Here is a 17,313-nt window from a genome sequence, read left to right on the forward strand (position 1 = left end):
GGTAATATATTCAGCAGATACAAATAATATATTTCCATTTTATATTCAGCTACAGTGAAAGGAGGGGGAGATATATAGAGAGAAGGAAAACAAAAACAAACCCACTGGATTCTCTCTGCTCATTGAAGTCTAATCCAGACATCCCTGGGAAGGCAGCAGAGGTTAAGGAAGAAGCCACAATTCTAATTAATTAATACCACGGTATCTGTCAGCAATCTAAGGCTTTAAATGTAGAGGGTAAACAGTATGTCTACAATGTATATATTTTACTTGCTAGCTAAAGTGAACAATGGGGTGTGTGTGTGGGGGGGGGGGGGGTAAACAAGATGGCTGGCAAGCCTGACAGCCTTAGTTCAGTCCCTGGGCCAGGCATATGAAGGAGAGAACTGGCTGAAGTTGTCCTCTGACATACTCATGCTTATGTGTACCCACAGATGTACACACAAAATAAATGTAATAACATTTTAATTTAACAATTCATTCAGAATATTTGTGTATTAAAAATATCTCTAGGACCGAAGAGATAGCTTGGTAGTTAAGAGCATCTGCTGTTCTTGCAGTAGACCTGGATTCAGATCTCAGCACCCACACCCCCTCGCTCACAACAGTCTCTAACTCCAGTTCCAGAGAATCCAGCGCCCTCTTCTGGTCTCTGCAGGAACTGCATGTTCACGATGCACATGCATGCTGACAAAATACTCATATACATAAAAAATAAAATAAATCACTAAAAAGAATTAAGATGGTAAACATTTAAAATATATGTGCTTATATCTTTAGTTAAGCTGCCTGCGATGCTACACCAAATCTCAGCTACTCAAGGCATCTGAGCCAGGAAAATCGTTTGATTCCTGGAGTTGGAGACCAGCACCGGCAACACAACTTTTTACCCTTAAAAGAGTTAAAACCCAAGAAACAAATACAATAACCCTTTAGAATTATGACAGGGCAGAGAAGGCAGGCACTTAGTAGCACAGTGCTTGCTTAGAATGTGCAAGGTCCTGGGTTCCATTATCAGTAAAATACAAATATAAAAATAAAAATTACTATAGATCATGAACCATGCAAGACAGGGTTGGTTCCCAACTAAGCTGAATTTCAGTGGAAATTAGACGTTAAAATCATATGGAAAAATCAAACGGAAAGACTCTGGAAGTCGTCTCCACCCCTCCTCCAAACCAATCAACAAATTACACCAAAACACAACAAACCAAAAGCTGACTCAAGGAAGGGGTAGACCTTCCTGGAAAAAACACTTAGACTATCAAATAATATGATGCTGACCCAAAAGTTGAAGAGTGAGAATCAGCGAATAATGTTCCTACATGAACAGGATGTGTGGAAGTTGAGGCCAGCATCGACTCGGACAGGAAGGCCCGTTTATGGAACCGGGAGGTCGGGGTGGGGGTGGGAACCCGCTCAAAGGGCAAACCCAAACCACGGTGAAGGTAAGGGCAAAAGAAGAGGTGGGCTTGTCAGTCACATGGTGAGTTGGAGCGGTCCGGAGGGCCAGTGTTAAGGCTGAGGAGACAGAGTGGCCCAAGGTATGTTGAAAGGGAGCTCTCAGGGGTCTCCCAATGCCCTGGAGTGTGGCTCCATCGACGCCCGCGCGCAGCGGATCTCCAGCTCCAGGCGGGCGCGGACTAGGTGAGGACAGGCTACAGGGTATCTGGGGACTGGGTGATGGATGACTCTGTCTCCCCGGATTCCCAAAGGAGCCCGGCGAGGGGCGCCGAGCTGTCTGCGGTCTCGCGGAGGCCCCGGGCTTCCCCGCGGTGGGCGGTGGATGGGTAGGGGCCCGGGGCGCGGGGTGGTGGCGAGGGGCGGGGCGGGGCGCTGCCCCGGGCGGGGGCGGCGCGATGCGGAAGTGCGGGGCGGGCTGGGCGACCCGCGGGCGGTGCAGCTCGGCGAGAGCTCAGCTCGGCCGCAGCGCCAGGCCGGGGCTCCAGGCTCCCCGCGGGCGCACAGCAAACAGGTAGGTCCCGGGGCTGTGGGCTGTGTTGGGCTCCTCGCCCCGAGGGCGGTGGGAACAGCCCCGGGCTTCAGCCAAGCCACGGCTCCGACCCACGGCGACCTGCACGCCCCGGGCACCTGCCAACGGGGCCAGCGGGGTCGGGATCCCGCTCCTCCGCGGTGGGCGATGATCGAAGGCGGCGCCGGGCCAGCGCGAATGGCTCCAAGGCGCTCCGCACCAGGCCAGCTCGGAGTGCCGGGCTCCGGCCGCCAACGTTCGCATGCTCGGGGAAAGTCCCAAGGGCCCAGTGGACATCCCCACTGCGCCTCGCCAGGGTCAAGGATGCCAAGCGCCCTGTCACAGTCTGGCGGGGACCAGGGAGGAGCGAGTTTCCGACCCCGACCCTGTCGGCACACAGCTCGTCTCTCCTCCCCGGCCACACCTCACTTTTTCGACTAAAGAGGTTGAGGTGTCAAGCAGCGATCCCTCCCAAGGATCTTAAAGCCAAGGACAGGAATCTGTGGGAATAGAGTTTGAGGGGAGACGTTGTCAAATAGAGGCTCTGCTCCTTGACTCGTAGCTCAAAAGGGGACGACGATTTATTCTTAGCTGTTGAGAAGAATCGGGGCGGGGGCTGATTAATGCTTGGTCTAGTTTCTTGACGGCCTGCCCCTAAACTTAAGAAGTAACAACTTAGAATCTGAACGTGAAGGGAAAGTGTAGTTGGGCCGAAACGCAGGCGGAGAGATGTCCCGGGCCAGTATTCGCCCTCGGTGCAGATGTCTCCCAGACTCCAGGTGTCTCTCGAACCTCCAGAGGACCCAGAGCGGGTACCTAGTAGCAGGGGTGGAAGTGGGGGCTTTCTTGGCCTCCTCCTGGCATAGCAAGGCGGACACGTCCCGGTCCAGAGGAGCGGACCAGGAACGGACACTAAGCCAGTAACCCCGCGATGACTCCAGGGGCTGACCCAGGTTCCTTCCCACCCCCACCCCCCTTCCCTCCGCGTTATGCCCCGGGTGGAGTCTGCCGGGATGATCAGGAGGGAACGACCTGGCCTGAACTCCAAAGTGAGGATAAGTGATCAGGACCAGAAAGGATGTGGACGGGGCTGACGGAGGCTGGAGAGGCTAAAAGCCTCGCATGAGGACCTGTGTGATACAGTACAGCATTCGCCCTCTCTACTCCCTAAGCTCCTGGCTAAAGTCTAGGAAAGAGATAGGTAGGAGACCACTCCTATTAACTAAAAGTCCTTCGGGGGTTTTCCCTTGAACTCTGGCCTTCCCCCAGCCTGCCCCTGGGAGGAAGCCGGGAGAGGGTTCTTCCTGCCGCACCTGCTGCCCCAGAATCTCAGCCTGTGTGCACTCTGAAGGGGCAGGGCCCCGGGTGTGTCGCTCACCTGGAGAGGGCGGGATTTATGCTCATGCCTACTGCAGGTAACCCCTGGATGTTGCCTTGAACTGGGTGTGGGGTTTAGAACGGGACAATTCGAGAGACAGGAGGGGTTCGAAGCTCTGCCTTTATTCCTTCCGTTATGGCAGCTTCTCCCCACCAGCTCCGGAGTTCTCAGTGATCTGACTGCCCAGGCAGCCTCTCCTGGGACTTCATGACCTTGGGGTGAGCTATGGGGACTCTCCATCGCAGTCGGGATTCAAGGGCTGCTTCCATGCCCCATCACATGTGGGATACTTCCTGAGGTCTGACATGGAAGATGGTGGGGGCTCTGTTCGTTTCTCCTTTTTAGGGCTCATAGCCAGACATCTCAGTCTGCGTTGTGTGTCAGCACTGCTCTTATTCAAAACCTCCAGACCCAGGAGCGGGCAGTCATGTTTAGACGCTGCAATTGTGAACTGGCAGGCAGGATCTGACTTAGATCTAAGCCTTTTTTGTTGGGCAGGAGGGAGCTTCTGTGGGGTAGATGCTGAACTTGGTCCTGCTCAGGGCGAGGCTCCTGTGCATCTAGCTGCAGGTGGTGCCTTCTGCCCCTAGATGAACACACCCTCCTCTCATGGCCCTGGCTTGCTGTGGGGATCATTTCTCTACGTCACTACTCCATTAGAAGGGACTGCCGCTTCCTAACACTGAGGCCAGAGCAACAATTTCAAAACCTTTCTCTGATTTAATTTATCATCATCAGGCTGAGACAGAAAGAAAGCTGCAGTGTTCCTTGGCTCCTTCTTGGTCTCCGAAGCAGGGCAGTGAGTGCTCTGCTCTTCCTGTTCATACTACTCTTGACATGACTCTCTCTCTCTCTCTCTCTCTCTCTCTCTCTGTGTGTGTGTGTGTGTGTGTGTGTGTGTGTGTGTGTGTGTGTGTGTACATCACCCTCCATTCTAAGATCAGAGCTGCTTAGGAGCTATAATGGGAGACAGAGAGGATGATGTTGAGGATGGGGTGGGGGTGGGTCAGCCGAGTGAGTCAGATCTCTGAGTTGTCCCATCGGGCTACTTTCATTTCCCTTAGGTCAGGGTGGAGGCTGGCGCAGAAAGAGGAACTAAGCCACCTCTTCTTAAGCTTGGGGGCAGGGCTGGGAGCCTTTCCACGCTCTCTGTCCAAAGCTGGCAGTGCTATTCCTGGGTCTCTGGCCGCTGAGGTATGCACTGCTCTGAAGTGCTCTGAAGTCTGTAGAGGGTCGCTCCGCTAGCCTGGATGTGGCATGTAGTAGCCACAACCCAGAAGACACTAGGTGGGGGAATTGCAGGGGAAACTGGGGCTCCATGCTGCAAAACCCAAGTAAGTCTGCTGAGTTTTGTTTTGTTCTTTAACTGGCTGAATGAGAGAGTGTCTTCCCAGGAGCTGCTGGCACCGCAGCCTTCCTCTTCTCTGTTTCTGAACCCCGCCCCACCCCCACCCCAAGTTCAAGAGTTCAAGATCAAGAATATGGTCAAGGGCAGGAAAGAGCTTCCCAGGAGGGAAGATGGGTGAGAGGGAGGGAGCTCTAAGTTACAGGTTCTGTCAGGAGGAGAGGGAGCAGGTAGAGGGAAGAGCACCAGGGTTTCATGGGTCCTGTGCACATAACTCTAGTGAGATAGAGACTGTGGCCTGCCAAAGTGCTTACCTCCAATGGAAAGCTGTTGTGGCAATATTTAATCTCAATGGGGGGGGGGTGGACTACCTTGCCTTTGATCATTCAGTTCCCAGATAAAAGGCACTCAGCTTTTATATTTATAACGATCCTTTAGTGTACCAGAGCCGGGCACATATCACCCTTCATGCTCTAATGTCTTCTTCCCCATCAAGAACCCCTCCATGTTCCAACTTAGCTGCTCTTAATTCCAATCGGCCAGCCCTCGTGGCCATGCTTTCATGAGGCGTTTTCTCCTCCCTCTACCTTGTTGTCTCCCCTCAGACCAAGGAACTCTGCCTATCTCTCTTCTGCCCAGCTTCAGGCTGTTGGCATCTTTATTAGCCAGTCAGGGATAATCTGGGGGGCAAGGATACATAGAATCACTTGTGTCTGCATGAGACTCTCTTCCTCCCTGGGGGCAACCAGGCCAGTGTGAAGCATTACAATACATGGCAACAGGAAGCTGTTAGACCTGGTCTGCACTTCCTGCCACCACGTGTATGGCACTGGTCTGTAAACAGGAGCACCGAATGGATGTGAAGGCAGTAGCAGGAGCCAGACTCAAGTCCACTGATGGCTTCAGGGTGGCACCATCTAAGCCAGGTACCCGGTGTCACTGGAGTGGATGAGTGGGATTTTTATAAAGAGTTCAAGGGGGAAGAAAGCTTCATTCCTGAAAGAACTGAGGAGAAATGCCAGGGCTACAGGTGATCTTAACCAAAAGGCCCAAAACTCAGAGTCCTGTGAACGAACCTGTCCCTAACCCCTCTCCCACGGTCTGCTCCTGTCTAAGGCCAGCTTGTGTTAGAAGCCTGTGACAGACGTTTAGTTTAGAGGATTTGTTAGGAGGGACGGGGAAGGGCAGTTTCAGGGGAAAGAAGTTGAGTAAGATGCAGAGAGAAAAGCTGGGCAAGGCAGGACAGATACAGCATGGTGGAATAGCCAACCCTAGAGAAGTACCCGTGGATTTCGCTGGCCCACCTCTATGCAAGGGAGCCAGGTTTGCCTTGACAGAGATGGGTGGCTTGACATGGGGAATAAGACACCTGGGACAATTCTCTAGTGAAGCAGCGGCTGGATACTGACTGCACTCAAGAATGGGTGGCCCACAGCACCCACTAGCACGGGAGTTTCCTTCTCCCCTAACAGAACTCACAGGCTGCGCGAGCTGTGACAGGAAGGTGAGGGAAAGCAGCCTTGGCCCCAGACGCCTAGAAGGACTGGGGTGCTCATCCGCTTGACCTGTCCACCAGGGCAGGGAACATCTTGCTATCAGTTTGTAGAGCTCCTCTTTGCTTTCTCCCGCAGAGCCCTTTGCCATGAACCACTCAGCCCCAGGGATTCCCCCACCACCCCGCCGTGTGAGGCTGAAGCCCTGGTTGGTGGCCCAGGTGAACAGCTGCCAGTACCCAGGGCTTCAGTGGGTCAACGGGGAAAAGAAACTCTTCTATATACCCTGGCGCCATGCCACGAGGCATGGTCCCAGCCAGGATGGGGACAACACCATCTTCAAGGTAAGCCTTGGATAAGGTGCTGCCTTCTGGGGCAGCCCCTCCCTAGGAAAGAGCCCTCCGGAGTAGAGAGAGGCAGAGTCACGTCCTGCCAGCTACAGTGCTCAGGGGATCCCACACCTAGACTCAGGGACACAGGACCATCTTTTCTAACCTGTAGCCTAGAGCAAGGTGGGGATGGAAGGTCTCTGGGAGGCCAGCCTGTAACTCCGTGTAGCACTCCATGCTCTTGATTTATGTTACACTGGACTACACGTTACACATACTATATCACATGCACTAAATGAAGTTACTAGCTCATTTTTTGGGTTTGGTCTGGGTTTTGAGTCAGGGTCTCACTTTATAATGCCCAGCTAACCAGACTCGCTTGGGTAGTCAAGGCTGGCTTGACTTGTCATCCTCCTGCCTCAGCCTCCCAAGTGCTAGGGTTACAGACATGTACCACCATGTCTAACAAGCCCTAATTCTGGACAGGCCCTACCAAAATAGTTTTACAACAGAATATACAGTGTATAATATATAATTGGAACCCAGTCACGTTTAAGAATGTTTAAATATACTTAGATATAGGGTCTCCCTCTATATTCTTGGTTGGCCTGGGACTCACTATGTAGATTAGAATGGCCTTAAACTTGTGGAAGTCCCCCCTTCCTGTCCTTCCAGCGTGTGTTGGGATTGCAAGCCTGTGCCACCATGCCTAGCTAACTTTTCAAAGATGTCTTTGTGCTAGGGATCAAGGCTATCCTTGCTCATGCTAAGACACATACAGTCACTAAGGGACAGCCCCACCCCCATACTTTATTTATTCATTATTTTATATATCTTAAAACATTCTCACATAGTCCAGGATGGCCTTAAACTCGTTACGTAGCTGCCTCTGGCCTTGAACCTCTGTTACTCTGTCTCCAGCTCTGAAGTACTTGGGTAGATTACAGATAGTCACCAACACACGCAAACCCACACATAGGTTTTAATTTTTCCTTATTTTTTTACTTACTTATTTATGGGGAGTGTGCAGGCCCCAGAGTATGTGCACGGAGGTCAGAGGTCAGTTTGGAAGAGTTGAGTCTCTCCTTCCACAGTGTGAATCCCAAGAATCAAACTCAAGTTGTCAGGCAGGCTGGCAAGTGCCTTTCTGTGGAGAGCCATTTTGCTGGCCCACACATACTGTAACCTGCATTTTTTTCACCCAATATCAGGATTAGCTTTCCTTTTCAAGAAACATCTGCTTCACTTTTTGTGACCATTGAATAACCCTCTGCAAGGACCCGGTATAACTCAGTCACCCATCACTTCAGACTGTTTTAGATTGTGCTTCCAGGCATGATCTCTCCTAAATTCTACCTTTTGATCTAATGGTCAGATGAGGTCTAGTGTTCAGAGTTTAATAAAATTGTTAGACCAAAGAGATGCTGATTTTAAAACTTAAAACCTTTGGAATCTTATTATTTTAGCGTTTGAACTTAATCCTTACCACAATGTATGCGGATATTTCTATATTCTATAAAGTTCTATCAAGATTAAGTTGCTATGGGCTGGAGAGATGGCTCAGCAGTTAAGAGCATTGACTGCTCTTCCAGAGGTCCTGAGTTCAATTTCTGGTAACCACATGGTGGCTCACAACCACCTGTAATGAGATCTGATGCCCTCTTCTGGTGTGCGTCTGAACACAGCTACAGTGTACTCATATAAATAAAAAATAAATAAATCTTTTAAAAAAAAAGATTAAGTTGCTAGTTTAAAGAGAAGAAACACTTATAATTTTGACATCACCAAATTACCATGCAAAAATAACAAGATCAATTAGGGGTGAGGGTCAGAGGTTAGGAGGCTGTGCTTAGCAAGCCTGAGGCTCTGTTCCATCCTTAACACAACAGCAACAACAACAATAATAACAATAATGTTGATGATAGCTGGACTGTAGGCTTGGGCCCTATAATCCCAGCACTTGGGAGATGGAAACAAGTGGATTGATCAAGAGTTCAAGGCCATCCTTGCCCATTTAGCAAGTTTGCAACCAGCCTGGGTTACATTAGGCACTGTCTCAAAAGAGAAAAGGAATAAGGAGAAGTAGAGAGAGAGGGAGAGGAAGAGAGTCAGGGTGGGGGTGGGGGTGAGGAGAAAAAGGAGGAGGAGGAGGGGGAGGAAGAGAAGGAGGAGGAGAAAACAACAACAAAGCAGCAAGAATAATACTGATCACTGATGCATACCTGCTTGTTGGTACAGTTCCAAGTACCTTAAAGATGTTGACTCCTTGAGTCTTCTCTGGTACAGTCAAGGAGGATCCAAAACAGAGGCAGCTTGATTTGGTCTGCTTGGCCTCAAACACAGCCTGGCTCCAAGTCACAAGCTCTCCTCTCTACGTTTTTTTTTTTTTTTCCTTGTGTTCCTTTGAGATTGTACCTGCTTGCCCTCCTAGCAGCAGTGAGTAGAATTCATTGAGTTTGTCTGAACTGTGAGGGTTGGACAAGATCTGGTCTTATCCACCTAATGAGCCTGTCTGGCAAGGCTTAGCCTGGTGGCCAAAACTCTTAGCATTGACTCCTATAGGACAAGAGAGTTGCTAGGGCCTCGGTGACAGTTAAGGTCCCCTGTAATCTGCAGTCCTCTTTTCCTTCCATAGGCCTGGGCTAAAGAGACAGGGAAGTACACTGAAGGGGTGGATGAGGCTGACCCAGCCAAGTGGAAGGCCAACCTGCGCTGTGCCCTTAACAAAAGCCGTGACTTCCAGCTGTTCTATGATGGCCCTCGGGACATGCCACCTCAGCCGTACAAGATCTACGAGGTCTGCTCCAACGGCCCTGCTCCCACAGGTATAATGTGGCCCTGTGTGACCACCTGAAAGCTATGAACTCTGGGTACAGGAAAACCCAAAGACCTTCCAGCCAAGGGCTCCAGGGTGGGCTTCAGGGGCTGTGCTAGGTCATGATCGCAGGGCTCCTGTGAGTATCTGGGAGTGGGGTGAGGGCTCCAGGTGCTTCTTCATTACCACTGCCCTTGCTCTGGGCTCTTGGCTTCAGGGGAGGCCTTTGCCTGCTGCTTCTTGGTGCCAGCTCTTTGACCCACACATATGTGGGCAGCTTCATGGGTGATGTGGAGCCCCAGGAGTTTGGATAACCTCTGGCTGCCCAGATGGAGCTACAGCCTGCCCTGGCTCCCATTTTATCACTGACTTCCTGCCTTGCTCTCTCTCCCTCGACACGCAGAGAGCCAACCCACTGATGATTACGTTCTGGGAGAAGAGGAGGAGGAGGAAGAGGAAGAGGTGTGTGGGGATGAGGATGAGGCTGGCCTCGGTGGGCTCTGCTGCCCACCCTTGCTTCAGGATCACCCACTTCCTCTGTGGCCCATTGTCCTCCACATCTCTTCTTTGGGTCATCCTTTGATGGTTCTGAAAGGAACGGAGTGGCCATCTTGTCCCTCCTAGGGCTTTATTGATGCATAGTGTGTCACATGTCTGCCTGACCGCCACCACAGTTGGGCTTGGTGGGTACTACTGCCTGCAGAATGCACATTTAGAAATGGGGACATCCACAGCTTTCATGACCTGTTGAGGATGGCAGATCTGGGACCAGCAGTGGAGGTTGGCCTTCACTGAGCTGAGGCTGAGGGATTGCCTTTTGTTTGTTGAGCACTGTTTCCTCAGGATCAGACCAATTTAATAACCTGTCCTCCCTTCTGTCCTCCTCCTCTGCCCGTGTTTTCCCTTCAGCTCCAGAGAATGCTACCAGGCCTGAGCATCACAGGTGGGGCTGGGTGGTGGTGTGGTTGGGGGATGGGGCTTGTAGCATAAGAAGTGATGGGTATTCTAGGTACTTGAGAGGGCACTGAGAGAGAGGCTGTGGGAGGCAAGTCTGGGAGTCAGGCCTGGGAGATAGTTCTTAGAGGTGGCTTTAGCAGCTGTATCCACCCCATTCTCTGCAGAGCCTGCGCTACCTGGGCCTCCCAACGCACCCTATTCCTTACCCAAAGAAGACACCAAGTGGCCACCTGCTCTCCAGCCACCTGTAGGGCTGGGTCCCCCTGTCCCAGACCCAAATCTCCTGGCCCCTCCCTCTGGAAATCCTGCTGGCTTCAGGCAGCTTCTCCCTGAGGTCCTGGAGCCTGGACCTCTGGCTTCCAGCCAGCCCCCTACAGAACCACTCTTGCCTGACCTGCTGATCAGCCCCCACATGTTGCCTTGTAAGGACCTTGACAGGCCAGGCGGGTTGCCAGGGCAGAGTCGTGGGGATGGGGCAGGGTTGCACGGGAGGAGGATGGCGAAGAAAATAAGCCTTTAGGCCAGTCTTCCTGGGTCAAGGCTGAACTGGGGAGGCTGGGGAAGTTGGGCCTACCACCCGGCTGCTGAGTAGCTGTGAGGCTCACAGTCAGGGCAACCCGACTCTCTGCTCCACAGTGACGGACCTAGAGATCAAGTTCCAGTACCGGGGACGCGCACCCCGGACCCTCACCATCAGCAACCCACAAGGCTGCAGGCTCTTCTACAGCCAGCTAGAGGCTACCCAGGAGCAAGTGGAACTCTTTGGCCCTGTGACCCTGGAGCAAGTGCGCTTCCCTAGCCCAGAGGACATCCCCAGTGACAAGCAGCGTTTCTATACGAACCAGCTGCTAGATGTCCTGGACCGTGGGCTCATCCTGCAGCTGCAGGGCCAGGACCTGTACGCCATCCGTCTGTGCCAGTGTAAGGTGTTCTGGAGTGGGCCCTGCGCCTTGGCCCATGGCTCCTGCCCCAACCCCATTCAGCGGGAAGTCAAGACGAAGCTCTTTAGCCTAGAGCAGTTTCTCAATGGTGAGGTCTGTTCTGTGCTCCTCCTGGCTGCCCCTCACTCAGGATTGGGTTGTAACCTCTAACTAAAGGCCTTCATCTTGATGCAGAGCTCATCCTGTTCCAGAAGGGCCAGACTAATACCCCACCACCTTTTGAGATCTTCTTTTGCTTTGGAGAAGAATGGCCTGATGTCAAACCCCGAGAGAAGAAGCTCATTACTGTACAGGTGTGTTCCTAGCCACCTCTGATGTAGCTTGAATGTTAGGAAACATGGGGCTGGGCCCTTGACCCAGGGTAGACGTGGAGCCCCCTGGGGCCATGAGGACTTGGTTGCTAGGGCTGGAGGAGACTGTCTACCATCTGCTTCTGGCTATCTTCATGCCCAGTTGGGTTGATCAGCCCTGCCACAATTCTCCTTGTCCTGTCTCCCCTTTGCTTCCCAGGTGGTACCTGTTGCAGCCCGGTTGCTGCTGGAGATGTTCTCAGGGGAGCTTTCTTGGTCGGCAGACAGCATCCGACTGCAGATCTCAAACCCGGATCTCAAAGACCACATGGTAGAGCAGTTTAAAGAGCTTCATCACCTCTGGCAGTCCCAGCAGCAATTGCAGCCCATGGTCCAGGCCCCTCCTGTGGCAGGCCTCGATGCAAGCCAGGGGCCCTGGCCCATGCACCCAGTTGGCATGCAATAATGAGGCTACAGATAGTGGCTGCCTTGGACCTCCTGGGACAGCCACGTAGACTGATATAGCAATGTGGTGGCCCCAGCAGGCCTGGCTGGCTACAGGGTTCTGAGTCTCTTGGAAGCAGAGTCGGGGTAACAAGAACATAGAAGAGAGGCCTGAGGTTTCATTTCCCCTAAACATTTTCTATTTGAGCACCACCTTCTGGTGATTTCTCTAATATGCCTGGCTGGGAAGAAATGAAGCCAGCAGCCCCAGTGGGAGGGAGGGAACATCACTAGCCTGAGGCCTTTAGTACCACGGAGTCCAATTACCCCAGGGTAGCCAACTTTTAAGGTTGCCCCAATTCTTCTAGCAAAACCTGCCAAGGAGTGTTGTGGGGGCTTTCTGCAGAGAATAACCCTGATTTAGGGGTCCCCTAGTTTGAACCTTTCCCCTCATCCTTATGACAAGGATTTCTCCAGGCACCCTCCTTCAGAGTCTGAGATGCTGGGACAGAAAGTAGAATTTAATATATTTTTGGATTAATAAATGTTAAAAACCAGGTCTGCCCATTTATTGACTGTTTCCAGTGCCAGTGGCTTCTGTTGTACTGGGCTATTCAGTTGCCAGTCGCCTGGCCCCAGCACAGTTTGGCAGTGGTGCCTGGCACAGGAGTTGGGGAGGCCCTGCCTTCCTGTCAGTGAGTCAGCTGGGCCTTCACACTCACCTGGCTGGCTTTGCTTTCAAGGAGGACGCAGACTGAGACAAATGTGGAATTCTGAATGTGTGCTGTCTAAAAACTGTCCAAACCTCCCCAGAAGAGAATGACGAAATAATAGAAAAAGAAGAGAATGAAGAAATAGCCACACTTCAGGCCATCAAAACCTGGGATTTTTAAGGTTTAATTTTTTTTTTTTTTTAGACCAGACTGGTCTTAAACTTGCAGTATTAACCAAAGTTGTCTTTGAACTCCTGATCCTCTCTTCTTGCCTCCGTCTCCTAAGTGCTGGGATAATATATTAGCCTAAGTGTAGTAGAGTGCTTGCTTAACAATGCACAAGGCCATAGGTTTGATTCCCTGTAACATACATTCAAAACAAAAAAGGTTTAGCTGGGTGTGGTGGCTCATGTCTGTAATCTCAGCACAAGGGAGGCTAAAACAGGAAGCTTGGCAGTTCAAAGCCAGCCTAGAATGGCAGCCTACAGTAAGAGCTGAACATGTTTAAAAAACAAGTCTTGTCTTCTTGAATGTGCTACTAATATTAGGCCATTACATGCAAATCGGTGGCTCATCACTGGAAACTGGCTCAGGAGCAATATTCTAGTCCAAATAATTGTTTTATCTTTTTGGGGTTTTTTTGGGTGGGGGGGGAGTATGGGGAAGGAGGTGGTGGTGGCGGTGGCAAGGTCTGCTATGCAGCCCTGGCTGTCCTGCAGCTTGCCCTGTAGACCAGGCTGGTTTTGAACTCAGGAGATATATCTGCCACTGCTTCCTGTGATGGGGTTAAAGATGTGTGGCAACATGCCTGGGACATTTATCTTTTTATGATGGAAGACTTTACACATTTGTGAGAAAGGAAAAATAATGGTATGAAAGCCTCTGTCCCCGTTTTAAAGATCATCATCTGAATGCTATCTTTCTCATTGCAGCTCCTGTCCAGGCTCCCAACGGTGATTATTTTGAAGTAAATACTAGAAATAGCATTTCATGTATATTCTCCTAAAACCACTCCCCACTCCCCTGCCCTGGGGGATGCTCAAAGGTTGTGATCTACCACTGAGCTAAAATCCCCAGCTACTAAAGAAAAAAACTGTCTTATCAAGTATCCACTTTATGAGGCTCTTAGAGATGAATAATGTGCTTCCAAGATCCAACTTTGGATTCCTAGCCCACGTTACAAAAATAAATAAATAAAATGAAAGGAAGGAAGGAAGGAAGGAAGGAAGGAAGGAAGGAAGAAGGAAGGAAAAGAGAGAAAAGAAAGAAAGGTCGGGCACTAAGGTATATGTTGTCATTAGGAAGCAGAGCAAGGGAATTCCTGAATCTCACTGGTCCTGGCTGTATGTTATCTTGTCTCAGAGAATTTAGGAGACTGCCCAACACTAGCCTCCACGTGTGTATACACACATTCACGTGAACACGTACCCAGCAGTCACACACAATCTAGTGCTCGTAAGTTCAAGGCAGCCAGAGGACGTCTATCTCCATTAGTGGTGGGACAGCGCTGCTCCTGATTACACCTGTTGTATTTTGTATGTCTGTTGTATGGGTGACATAGTTTGTATGCTGCTGGAGTCCAGACCGTTGATTGGATTCAGGTTGCGATTTTGACTACTGATTAATGAGTATTTGAGTTTCCAACATTCTTAAAATAACACAGTGAGGGCCAGAGAAACGGCTCAGCCAGTAAAGACTCTTGCCATCAAGCCTAATGGTTCAATCCCAGGAACCTGCATAGTAGAACTGACCTGCTGTGACACACTCCCCTCCTCATATCATCATAAATACATGTAATAAAATAATGCAATGAAAAGCTAGTGCTTTTCTATGTTTCGTAGGTACTGGTAAAAATGCCAGGGATACTTAGAAATGTCTTACCAATAGAGCATACTCTCAAATGTGACTTTTGTTAACCCGACAGGTAAAAAATACTACCTCATTCCTATTCCCTCTCTTGAGCAAGGATGAGCAGCTTTTCGAATGGTTACATGGTCTATGTTGACTTTAAAAGTTAAGCGGAACTGGTGGGCCAGCTACATAAGGCTCGCCATGCAAGCCCCACCCTGAGTTTGACCTCTGGAAACCGCAGATGCGTGTGTCCCCCATATCATACACACACAATAGCTTAAAAAGTAAAAACCAGGGTTGGAGATGTACGCTCAGATGTAGGATGTGTGCTTCTGTGGGAAGCCTTGAGTGGCAGCGCCAGCTGTCAACAGTCAATAAAAACAGCAGCAGATGTGGGGCACACACAGATGAACAGACTCCCGGCACCTTGGGAGGATGACGATGACAACTGGGTCAAAGTCATTGCTAGCTAGCGAGACTGACTCAAAGCAGAAGCTGTCACCTTCCAATAAACACTTTAGTTTTGGGAAAGCTTCTAAAATAAGAACATTCTTGCACACTTCACACTATTTCTAACTATATAATATTAACTCCTTGCTTTGTTTGGATTTTGTTTTGTTTTTCAGACAGGTTTTCTCTGTGTAGCACTTGGTGTTCTAGAACTCACTCTATAAATGACAAGGCTGGCCTCCCAAGAACTGGGATTGAAGGTGTGAGCCACTACCTCCTAGCTAGGATTTTGTTATTTTTTTAACTCTCTCCCACTCTCTGGGACTCGGGATTCCATCCAAGATCCTATATTTGGTTACGTTTTTACCTCCTGGTCTACGTGGATTTAATAGTAAAGGTCACAGAAATGTCCCTCCTTTGGCTTCCATTGTGTGCATGTCTCTCCCTCCCATGCAAATGTGCACAGAACAGCCACGTCCTCAGCTTATGTGCACTTGCACATGTGTGTGACACACAGTTCACTCCCACTGAGGTAGGGTGGAAGGTGAGATGCAGCAGGAGGGGCTTCCAACAGGATGCAGAATCAGCAGCTCCTTGTAACGCTTGCTTTCTGTCTGACCCAGTTCCCCACCGACACAGAGGCTCACGTATTTATGAACTAGCGCCTAGGCCATCTGCTAGGCTTACTCCACAATAAGCTCGTAACCCTTATTAACCCAGTCACACTATTCTATGTCTGCCATGAGCTGGTCACTTCTCAGTTTCATAGTCCAACTTCCTCCACATCTCAGTGGCTAATCTCTCAGGCCTGACTCTTTCCAAGTTCCTATCTCTCTGCTGGGTATCCCACCTTACTATCCTGCCTTGCTGTGGGCTGCTGAGCCCTTTATGGATCTCTTTACACAGTGAGCAAGATTACTCCTACAAGATACGTCGTTTTAAGCTCTCTGCTTAGACGCCTTTTAGGTTCCATGAAAGCTGATTTCATAGGTGGATCAGCCAAGTCATTGCTGAACAGCGAGTAGTGAAGGGAAATAAAAACACTGGTAAAATTTTAAAAATTGGTTTTATTTTTTTCTTTTTTCTGGTTTTTTTTTTTTTTTTTTTTTTTGGTGCTGTTGATTTATTCATAAGATGGCTACACCACAGGACAGAACAGTGCCCTTGAAGGCAATTAATTTTCACACTTTTTTTTTTTTTTTAGCAAAATACAGGTAGCCCTGTAAATACATTCCCTCCAGACTCTCACCCTCTTTTTTATCCCTTCCCACCCCATGTTTGTGGATGAATAATTCACTAAAAGAGAGAGAGAGCAAGGTTTAATCCATATTTGTCCTCTCCACCCACCAGTTTTGGCTTTTCTCCCCAAGGCTGATGACAAAGGCCCATGAACTGGATTGGACTTAGCAACTCAATAGGATCAGGGTTGGGCTCTACATTAAAAGCAACTTTGACCCTGGCTAGTCCGGACTATCATCCCTAACCATGATATAAGCAGACCAGGCTCCTTGTCTGGACATTTCTAAAGGTGAACAGTTGGGGGGGGGGGTGTTTCCTCTATTCACCTGTGTTTAAAGGAAGGAGAGCAGAGGAGGTGACCCTACCTCTTTAATTCCAACTGTAACTATGTTACCTACTCGCATCCCCGCGCTTCCCTAAGGTAATGTGTCTGTCTCACTGTCGTGTCTCAGTGTGTGCACTGCATGCTGGTGTGTGTCTATCATGTGTGTGCATCATCTGCTACCAGGTGCATATTTCAGTTCTGGTGTCATCTCAGCTTTCCTTTTTAAAAATTTTCTTTCTTTTTTTAACTTTTCTTAAATTATTTTTCCTTTTAGAAAGAAGTTCACCAGGAAACTAGTTCCCCTCCCACCACGTCGGACAGGCTCCAGCCATCCTTAAAAACCGCGCTGTTTCTCCCTCACATCCCAAACAGGGACTCCTTAGGATGCCTTGGAGGGTGAAGTCTCTCCCTGTGTGGCGGGATGGTCTGGTGGTAGTGAAGGCCCCTCTGCCACAACAGAGGTTTCTGATTGTGGGACACAGTCTGGGTTGTTTTCTTCCTGTCTTCTAATAAAAAAAGACATTCCTGACAAAAGAGAAGAGAGAGTCTAATGAGCTCCAGAGGAGAGTGAGCAGGGTGAGCAGGGACAGAGCCAGCTCAGAGGTAGTGCTGTGGACTCCGTTACAGAACACTGGTTAACAAATAAGCACAACCAAACTGGCTTTTTCCAACTTGCAACTCCAAGGTAGCATTCACTTCGCTGAAACACTGCCTGCAGCATGGCTCCTGTGCTGAGCTGCAGACACTAAGGATGATGGAAAGGTTGGGAGG

General features: G+C 50.0%; 2 protein-coding genes across 18 annotated transcripts in view; one reads left to right on the forward strand and one right to left on the reverse strand.

The window, feature by feature from the left end:
- The first annotated feature begins 1,330 nt into the window (after nt 1-1,330).
- Irf5 (interferon regulatory factor 5) lies at nt 1,331-17,070 on the forward strand. 11 transcript variants are annotated; one of them, NM_001311083.1, is made up of 10 exons: nt 1,826-1,975; nt 6,327-6,532; nt 9,153-9,342; nt 9,736-9,794; nt 10,242-10,275; nt 10,454-10,711; nt 10,926-11,318; nt 11,405-11,523; nt 11,741-11,851; nt 16,817-17,070. In NM_001311083.1, exons 2-10 carry the CDS (start codon nt 6,338-6,340, stop codon nt 16,940-16,942), a joined length of 1,485 nt encoding a protein of 494 aa, NP_001298012.1. In that variant the 5' UTR covers nt 1,826-1,975; nt 6,327-6,337; the 3' UTR covers nt 16,943-17,070. The 11 variants fall into 11 exon arrangements, with proteins under 11 accessions (XP_006505158.1, XP_030111291.1, NP_001298012.1 ...); XM_006505095.1 differs by lacking the exons at nt 1,826-1,975; nt 16,817-17,070 and adding an exon at nt 1,331-1,647 and having other exon boundaries at nt 11,741-12,521; NM_012057.4 differs by lacking the exon at nt 16,817-17,070 and having other exon boundaries at nt 11,741-12,521.
- Nucleotides 16,028-17,313, reverse strand: part of Tnpo3 (transportin 3) — a 69,032-nt gene continuing 67,746 nt past the window's right edge. For 4 of the 7 annotated variants that reach the window (XM_006505121.4, XM_030255468.1, XM_030255469.1 and 1 more), the window contains one exon: nt 16,067-17,067. The gene's annotated coding sequence lies outside the window, so the exon portion shown is untranslated. Of the gene's footprint in view, nt 17,068-17,313 lie in introns of all 7 variants that reach the window. The other 3 variants (NM_177296.5, NM_001347079.2, NM_001361290.1) reach the window with 1 other exon arrangement.

The sequence above is a fragment of the Mus musculus genome, chromosome 6, assembly GCF_000001635.26.
Source record: "Mus musculus strain C57BL/6J chromosome 6, GRCm38.p6 C57BL/6J".
Taxonomy (NCBI): domain Eukaryota; kingdom Metazoa; phylum Chordata; class Mammalia; order Rodentia; family Muridae; genus Mus; species Mus musculus.